The 9,285-nt window shown below is 50.9% G+C and overlaps 1 protein-coding gene across 13 annotated transcripts in view; it reads right to left on the reverse strand.

Annotated features, from left to right (window-relative positions):
* ODF2 (outer dense fiber of sperm tails 2) overlaps positions 1-7,109 on the reverse strand; it is a 53,442-nt gene extending 46,333 nt beyond the window's left edge. For 2 of the 13 annotated variants that reach the window (XM_053560811.1, XM_053560794.1), the window contains exons 1-5: positions 6,407-6,512; positions 5,177-5,411; positions 3,567-3,657; positions 1,593-1,709; positions 1,190-1,315 (exon numbers count right to left, since the gene is read on the reverse strand). In XM_053560811.1, the coding sequence (XP_053416786.1) occupies positions 1,190-1,315; positions 1,593-1,709; positions 3,567-3,657; positions 5,177-5,208 (366 nt within the window). In that variant the 5' untranslated portion in view covers positions 5,209-5,411; positions 6,407-6,512. Of the gene's footprint in view, positions 1-1,189; positions 1,747-3,566; positions 3,658-5,176; positions 5,412-6,406; positions 7,020-7,066 lie in introns of those variants that run through there. The other 11 variants (XM_053560785.1, XM_053560774.1, XM_053560763.1 and 8 more) reach the window with 9 other exon arrangements.
* Between the last annotated feature and the right edge of the window lie 2,176 nt (positions 7,110-9,285).

The following is a 9,285-nucleotide window of genomic DNA, read 5'->3' on the forward strand; positions in this document are numbered from 1 at the left end:
AAAGAAATAAACTATAAGAAAAAGACTGAATTTTCAAACTAAATCAGGCACCATCTTCTTAAAGTAGTCCCAAGTTCTTTAGTTGTCCCAGTAATGGGATCTTACTTAAAACATGACCAAAAGGCTTTTAGCCTTATCTTATTCCTGAGCTTTTTCTTTTTTTTTTTTTATAAGTCACTTTAGCCTAACTGTACAGTGTTTTTGCAGTTTCTGGCCGGAGCTGGGTTTGAACCCTCCACCTCCGGCATATGGGGCCGGTGCCCTACCCCTTTGAGCCACAGGCACCGCCCATATCCCTGAGCTTTTTCATTGCAATTGACTGGAATGTAAGCATCAGGAGGGCACATCTGCCCATTATGCAGCTACAACAAGGTCCAGCAGTGCCTGCACAACTCTCAATGAATGTATGCTACATGAGTTATTGCACAGATAGATGGATGGATGGATAGACAGCTGGACGACCAAACCTTATTGAGAGGTGGCTATAAAAAGATAGCGGCTCTCCTGGCCAGTAGTAATGAAGGTAAGAGGTTGTTCCAAAGGTAGACTTGATGGCTTCTGTGAAATATGTGTGGTCTGTTTGGGGGACTACATCAAAAGAGGTTATGCTTTCTTGAATGTGTGTATTTTGATATAATGGTATATTTTCTTTTTTTTTTTTTTTTTAATTTTTCATTTATTTATTTTTTTTTTTGCATTGTTGGGGATTCATTGAGGGTACAATAAGCCAGGTTACTGGTATATTTTCTAATCATGCTTCAGATACTGTAACAGTTACATAGGAACATATATGCAGCTCCCCATATGCAAAAGCAGACAGGCTAAGAGTACAGCCTCTAGAACAGTGGTTCTCAACCTTCCTAATGCTGTGGCCCTTTAATACAGTTCCTGTGGGTCGCAACAGGACCCACAGGAGAACCGCTGCTCTAGAATGAGTCCTAACTCCAGCTCTGCTACGGTCTCTCTGAGCCTTGGTTTCCTCACCCCTACATTGGGACAGAGGACCTACTGCATAGCAGAGCTGCGACTCACAAAGAGACATATACTCTCAGAGTTTAGCACGGTGCTTAGTAAACAAGGCCTTTTAGGATGTTCCAACAGCTACAGCTGACTCTAAATCATACCGAGCTTGAAGCCTGCTAGAATCTGACCAGTCCGAGAAGAAAAGCCTGAACAAGAAAGAGCCTACCTCCCACTTGCATCCCACATGCCGGGCAGATGATTTTCCAGGGGGCATCCAAGGTACCTTGGTTTTCACCCGGACACTCCGCCGCACATTCACGGTGTCCCCTTTCATTCCTCGCTTATGAGATTTCTGTGGAAAGGGACAAACTTAAGATCACTTTTATGCCCAGGAGGCCACAGTGTCACTCAGGTGGCATCCACCTCCAACTGTGAAGGAAAGCCTCTGCTAACTAAGGTTACTCTGCTGTTTCTGGAAGACAGGCCTGCCTACCTTTTAACCAGGTAACTGACCTCTGAAAGAGAGTGTTTGTGTCCCAAACCTCTGGAGTCAGAAGCGCGAGGAGGCTGGGCTGAGAGGTATCACTCTGATCCACAGCTGTTTCCTCGCCCCACTGGCATGCTCCTACCTGGCTGGTGGTCGCTGATGGTTTCGGGAGTTTTTTTATGTGGACGTGGACAGGGGTGTTCTCATCCACGTGAACATGTAAGGGGGGAGTTGAAGAGCGGTCCTTCATGGTTCGCTTCTGGCAGGCAGGGGAGGACAACACAAAAATGGTTGATCTGTGGATGAGTAAACTGGGCATAAAAACAGAGCTCACAGCCTCTAGGAGCCACTGAAAGCCTAGCCACCAAGCGAGCAGGACAGCTACCAACTACTGGCATGCAGGCAGGCACCAAGGCAGGAGTACCATCCAGCAGGCTCCTGCAGAGAATCCAGCTAAAGATCACCAGGGAGACTCAGGTCCCTTCATGAGAAGGATCTGCAAGACCGTGAGTTCTACAAGACAGTCCACACCCAGGCCCCAAGGTCCTCAAAACTGAATCTCCATCTCAGCCTGCTGGAATACAGAGCCCCTCCTTAGATTTAGTGCAGCACAGCTGGAAAGCAGGTGGATGCTTCCACACAGTAATCTTAACAGGGGATGCAGAGTAGCATGGGAAACACAAAAAACGGATAGGGCACAGGATAGATCAGACAGCAGGCTGGTAGAAGACTATGAAAACAGAAAGCTGGAGGAAATGCCAAAGATGAGAAGGTTGTCTAATTTCTTTTTTAAAAAATTGAGATGAGGGGCGGCGCCTGTGGCTCAGTGAGTAGGGCGCTGGCCCCATATACCGAGGGTGGCGGGTTCAAACCCAGCCCCGGCCAAACTGCAACAAAAAAATAGCCAGGCGTTGTGGCGGGCACCTGTAGTCCCAGCTGCTCGGGAGGCTGAGGCAAGAGAATCGTGTAAGCCCAAGAGTTAGAGGTTGCTGTGAGCCGTGTGACACCACGGCACTCTACCCGAGGGCAGTACAGTGAGACTCTTTCTCTACAAAAATAAAAATTGAGACTGAGGCTTGGCGCCTGTGGCTTAAGGGGCTAAGGCACCAGCCACATACACCTGAGCTGGCGGGTTCGAATCCAGCCTGGGCCCGCCAAACAATAATGACGGCTGCAACCAAAAAATAGCCAGGCATTATGGCAGGTGGCTATAGTCCTAACTACTTGGGAGGCAGAGGCAGGAGAATTGCTTGAGCCTAGGAGTTGGAGGTTGCTGTGAGCTGTGATGCGAGGGCACTCTACCCAGGGGACAGCTTGAGGCTCTGTCTCAAAAATAATAATAATAAATAAATAAAATTGAGACTGAGTCTCACTTTGTCACCCTTGGTAGAGTGCCATGGCATCATAGCTCACAGCTATGGACTCAAACTCTTGGGTTTGAGTGATCACCTTGCCTCAGCCTCCCAAGTAGCTGGGACTATAGCCACCTGCTATAATGCCCAGCTATTTTTAGAGACAGGGTCTATTTCTGGCTGAAGCTGGTTTCGAACTCCTGAGCTCAAGCAATATGCCTGCCTTGGCCTCCCAGAGTACTAAGATTACAGGTATAAGCCACAGCACCTAGCAAGTTGTCTAGATTCTAATGAAAACATCCTAGCTAGCTATCCTTCCTCACCCACCACCAGCTTCCATCCATTCTCCTAATCTTTTTTTTTTTTGTGGTTTTTTCGCTGAGGCTGGGTTTGAACCCACCACCTCCAGCATATGGGACTGGCGCCCTATCCCTTTGAGCCACAGGCGCCGCCCCATTCTCCTAATCTTTTAAAATTTTTTCTCTTCCTTTTCTTTTCCTTTATTTTATCTATTATTTATTTGAAAATCTGTTTTAAAGATTTCAGAATGGGCCTTGAAGGATAAGGTTAAGACAGTCTTCCCCCACTTGGCAGCCTTGCCATAGGCCAGAAAGGAATAAATCAGCAGTATATGCAGAACAGCAACTAGACCAGCAGGGCTACAGTGGTGCCTGGCAGGTAAGGCGGCTCCTAGAAGAGGCATGCAGAAGCTTTTATGACAGGGTCACAGACCAGAGAGGGCTATTCTGTGATCAGTCACCTACCGTCACAGTTACACTGGGTGCGCCACAAGGTGTTCTCAAGACTTTTTTCTGCGTGAGACTCGTTACTCCGTTTTTCCCACACGATGGAAACCTGTATCCGGGCACAAGAACCAGATCATAAGCAGAAAACTAGGACTCTCATATTTCTTAGTTCTCACAAAATGGCCCACTCATGTGGTAGCTAACAAGTTCACAGCTAGGAGAACGAGCCTGGAATTCCTTGGCTCCCAGACACGAATGGTGTGCCCAGCAGTAGGATGGAAACAGAGTGACCTGTATTTGCAGGCTAGCCTTTTAACCTGCCACCGCATCACGCATATTATGACCTTCGCTGAAAAGCCTAGCTGTCATCCTGTCAGGTGATAAAAAGCAGGCAGCACATGAGTAGCAGCCAAGAGGTTAGTGTGGCCAAGCGTGGATGTGTGCAGGACAGTGCCTAGAGCAGAGGCAATCCTGGAGAAATACTCAGTGAATGACTGACATAAAAAGACAAAGCATTAGGCTCGGGAACAAGAAATCACTGTCATTCAACTTCACCAAATTAAGGCTCAAGTAATCACCTAAGAGGATGAAAAAGTATCTGTTTTCCAAAATATTCCACTTGCTACCCTTTAAACTTCTAGGAAGCAGAGGATATGCTTTAATGCCATGTGTAATTCACCTTGCTTACACATATACCGTACAGCTCCATCACCAGATTTGCAAAGATAGCAAAAGTTTAATCTGCTTTAAAATCCAGCAACAGGCGGCGCCTGTGGCTCAAGGAGTAGGGCGCCGGTCCCACATGCCGGAGGTGGTGGGTTCAAACCTAGCCCCGGCCAAAAACCACACACACACACACACACACACACACAAAATCCATCAACAGTATATCCAAGAATTCCTGGATGGGAAGGGACTGGAATAATTATTTGATCCATCCCTTTGCCTCCTGACAGCCCCAAATTATCACCATGACCTCCCCACAAGTGCTTGGAGAAAATAATGCAACATAAAAATGCAAGGTTAAAATACATGAGCACTTTAGTATGCATTTTGCTGTATATATATATATATATATATATCACACCTTGATTCTTTTTAAAAAGAAAAAATATATATTTATTGAACCCTGCTAATAATTTAGCCGAGGAATATCAAAACTAAGAAGACAGGCTTTTTCCCTTTTCATTTATAACACTGTTGTTCACCCAAAGCCAATAGCGTTGGCAAATCGCTTCTTCAGTGGGCTTCCTGTCAAATCAACTGGATTCCATCAACACCTTGCTAACTGCCACATCCACCTCCTATGTCACGGTGATTTATTTACACCCGACCTTTCAGAAAAGGCTCTGAACCTAGTGCTTCGTTGAAGACAACAAGGGTGACCCTGTTTTCTACCAGAAAGCTAGGGCACCTGGGGAGGGAAAGAGCAAGGGAAGCAAAGATGGGATATTATGTGGCATTTCTTTCCTCCTTCCCTTTAAAAATGATTTTTAAATGCTTTGGTCCAGACTTCCAGTCCACAAAACAAGGAAGCTGAGGAGAGAAGCCTCAAAGAGCCTGGTCTGGGGACCCCTGACCACCTTTCCCTGCCCTACAGCGGAGGCGCCCCCCAACGTCGGCAGTACCTGGGGGAGCCGCCTGAGGACGAGGCAGACATGGCTAGGCATCAAAGCCGCAAAGGTGGGCAATTGGATCGGCAGGCTCTGCTCAGGGGGACCCTGAGGGGCTTGTCAATGAGAATCTCAGGGGCTTGGCATCAAACGTCCGCTCTGAGGGGAGGAGGGTGGAAGCTTTGGGAGTGGCACTTGGATGAAAACTTGGGAGGCGCTCCTCTACTGTCCAAGTCGCACAGCAACTGTCCTGCCAAAGTGGGGGGAGATAGGAGAGGCTGAGCGACCTGCAGGTGGGGGGCACGGCAGGAGCTCCCCTCCCGGGGGAGGAGGGCAGAACTTCGAAGGAAGGGACTTCCATGCCTGGGCCCCACCCGGGAAGGAAGGTGGACAGCTACCAGGGGAAATCCTGAGGTGCTGGCTGGGGTGCGTAGAGGGCAGGTGAGAACCGATAGGCCCAAGTGGGCCCCAAGGGGCCGGAACCCGCGCAGGGAGCTGGAGGGATATTCGGGGCGGGGCCAGGGCAACAGTCTCCTAGGAGAAGGGGCGTTCCCAGCAGAACAGGTATCCGGAGAGGACCAATAGTATTTCAAGGAGGGAGGAGCAGAGCCTACAGGGGGGACAGGAGGGCACGGCCGCTAGCCGGGTACCCCAGACTATAGAGGGAAAGCCCTCCCCGGCGCAAGAGGGACCGAACAACCGAGTTAGGAAGGGTCAGACGCCAGGTTGTGAGGGGGAGCCAGCAGGACCCGGGTGAGGCCCCAGGCGGCCCGGAGGCGGTCCCCGGGGTACAGCACTGCCTACGAGGACCGGGCGAATAACTGCTGTGCGGAGCCCGCAGGGAGGAAGAGGCGGACTAGGCGATGCCCGCCGGCGGGCAGAGGGCGAGGGGCCCGCCTCCGTCGGTGGAGAGAAGGGACGGTCACCCACCAGCGGGCAGGAGGGGACCAGATTCTGCCCATAGAGAGAAGGGCGAAGCCCTGCCTGAGGGCGGCGGAGGAAGGGGCAGAGCCCTGCCGGTGGCCAGGAGAGCAGGGAGGCGGCCGGCCCGCCCGTTAGCGGGAGGAGGAGAAGCCCCGTGCCGGTGGGCGGGGCAGGGGCCAGATTCTGACAGGAGCGGGACGAGCGCGCCAGGGGTCTAAAGGCGAGCGCGACGCGGAAGAACCCTTGGGGGCCGAGCGCGCTGCGGCTGCAGGAGCGGGGCGATCTCGCCCGCGGGGACGGGGCCCAGCGGCGGCCTCTCACCAGGAGCGACACGGCTGCGCCCAGAAACGCCTCCTTATGAAGTCGTTGAAGTCGGAGGCCAGGGTCGTGCCATGGAGACGCCGCGGCGGATGCAGTCCGGCTCCAGCGGCGGCTCCTCCCCGCTTCCGCCTCCTTTTCCGACACCCAGTCGGCAGCTCGCCCATTGGCCAGTTCAAACCCCCCTGTGAGCCGCTCGGGTTTCGCCATTTAGGCCCAGCCCCTGGCGTCACAGAGATGCCCCGCCCCCCATCAGCTCCGCCCACTTCCGGGCCACGCGTCCCGTCGCCATGGAGAGGCACGACGCCTCCAGCGGGCCTTGCCGGGACTTGTCCCGCCGTTCAGAGACAGGCTTCCCAGTGCGCCATGTTTGCCCTCCCTGCGGTCCTCACTCCCACGACTCCCAGGAGCATGGACCCTCCTCTGCGCTCCCTGTGAGCCATACTCGGAAACTAGGCTCAGAGAAGGCTCAAAGAACAAGTTAAGAGTCTGGAGCTGCACAGAAATCCGGGAAATCCAGCCCTGCCCCTAGTTCAGTGTTAGTGCAGCGACTCTCTCCCCTTCCCACATTGCCTCCATCTTTGTCCAAACAGGAGGAAGGGTCGACATTCCGAAGGCTCCTCCCCGCCCTCCTGCGCGCTGTATGCAATGCTGTGTACGGACCTACTCTGATGAGGTTCTCGCTGGGCCGCCATCTTCGCAACTATGCTTCCCTGTCAGCCAATCCCCGGGGGGCTGTCACGTGGCTCGCAGTGCCGCCCTGGATTCTGGGAGACTTTGCCAACCTTAGGGCCAACCTGACCTCAGTTCTTTGACCTCCTTATCTCCAGTGACTTCCCCCAGCCCATCAGCTGTGCACCCCGGGAGTGTCACACAACTATTACATCTGAAATTTTACAGCCCAGCCTCCCCCTTCCAAGCAGAACCTTTGTTTCTGCCTTCATTGTCATAGTCTAATGCATGCCTTATTTATTCTTCAGTGTAAGGGAGTCCTCTGCTCCCTTCATCCATTTTCTCCCCGAAAATAAGTTGGCAAATCCCCAAACCCTATTGTAACCCACCTATTTGAGGATCTGCAAAGATTGAATTCACAAATCCACAAATTGTATCTATCCTCAGCTGAGCTCTGGACACTGTCCAGGAATTGTTCTATTCGTACCTAGACCCTCCCAAAGGTGGCTTTTTCAAATCTTTGCCCCTTCCTCATTCCATACTTCCAATTCTCCTGTTTCATAGAGACCAATAACGCCATCAAGTGGAATTCCTTCAACCTTTCACCACCCTCTCTCATCTTTAACTTCCCTCACCCTTAAGTCCACCTTCTAGAGATGTGCTCCATACTGCCTAAGAAAAACTTTATCCTTCAATGACTAGGTCAAACATCCCAGTAAAATATCCTTTATATTTATTTATTTATTTTGAAACAGTCTCACTCAGTTGCTCTGGGTAGAGTAGCATGGTGTTATAGCTCAGAGCAACATCCAACTCCTGGGCTAAAGCCAGGGCAACGGATGGAGACTTTGTCTCTAAACAAACAAACAAAACCAGATTACTATTTCCCAAAGTTTCTAATTCAATAGGTCTGAGGTGGGACCAGAGAATATTTATTTCAAATAAAATCCCAGATGATGTTGGTGCTACTGGCCAGTGACCACATTTGGAGAACCACGAAGTATTCACCAGATAATTACTGACCTACAGACCACCCTGAAGCTCAGAGACCATGATTCCAATCCTTCTGATCTCCGGACACCCCCTACCACCACCATCTCCTCAGTCCCCATGAAGAATTAAGAACTCTTGCATTGGCCATAACAAAGCTCATGATTACACAGAAACATCTATGAATATGGCCTCAGAAAATAAGGGCAACCTGACAAATTCCTGTGCCCCAAATACACAAACTGATCAAAACCAGAAACAATTTTCTTCCTCTGCCCTGTCTCTGAAGAGCATCCACTTCAGGAGGACAGGGGCTGGAGCTGGGCCAGGACTTCCAAACCCTGCAATTTTGAGAATCTTCCAGGACAAGATCAAATACTATCTTGTCCCAGGGCCTTCTGTGCCTCTCCCTTTGCAGGGTGAATTCAGGCTCCTAAGTTTGGGTGCCAGTATCCCTGCTGTGAGCACTGAGTGTGTGAAAATCTTTTGCTACCGCATGCTGGGGGCTTTCTTGGAGCAAAGACCACATCTTCATGTCCTGCAGAACCTAATACAAAAGAGATGCTCCAGGAGTTTCACTTTATTTTATTTTATTATTTTTTTTTTTTGTAGAGACAGAGTTTCACTTTATGGCCCTCGGTAGAGGTGGCATCACATACCTCACAGCAACCTCCAACTCCTGGGCTTAAGCAATTCTCTTGCCTCAGCCTCCTGAGTAGCTGGGACTACAGGTGCCTGCCACAACACCCAGCTATTTTTTGGTTGCAGTTTGGCCGGGGCTGGGTTTGAACCTGCCACCCTCGGCATATGGGGCTGGCACCTTACCGACTGAGCCACAGGTGCCACCCCAGGAGTTTCATGTTAAAGATCCAGTGAAGAGGGCGGCGCCTATGGCTCAGTGAGTAGGGCGCCAGCCCCATATGCCGAGGGTGGCAGGTTCAAACCCGGCCCCGGCCAAACTGCAACAAAAAAATAGCCGGGTGTTGTGGCGGGCGCCTGTAGTCCCAGCTACTCGGGAAGCTGAGGCAAGAGAATCGCGTAAGCCCAGGAGTTGGAGGTTGCTGTGAGCCGTGTGACGCCACGGCACTCTACCGAGGGCGGTACAGTGAGACTCTGTCTCTACAAAAAAAAAAAAAAAAAAAAGATCCAGTGAAGATCCAGGCATGGTGGCCTGTAACTATAGTTCTAGCATCTTTTTTTTTGTAGAGACAGAGTCTATC

The sequence above is a fragment of the Nycticebus coucang genome, chromosome 2 (genome assembly GCF_027406575.1).
Source record: "Nycticebus coucang isolate mNycCou1 chromosome 2, mNycCou1.pri, whole genome shotgun sequence".
Lineage (NCBI taxonomy): Eukaryota > Metazoa > Chordata > Mammalia > Primates > Lorisidae > Nycticebus > Nycticebus coucang.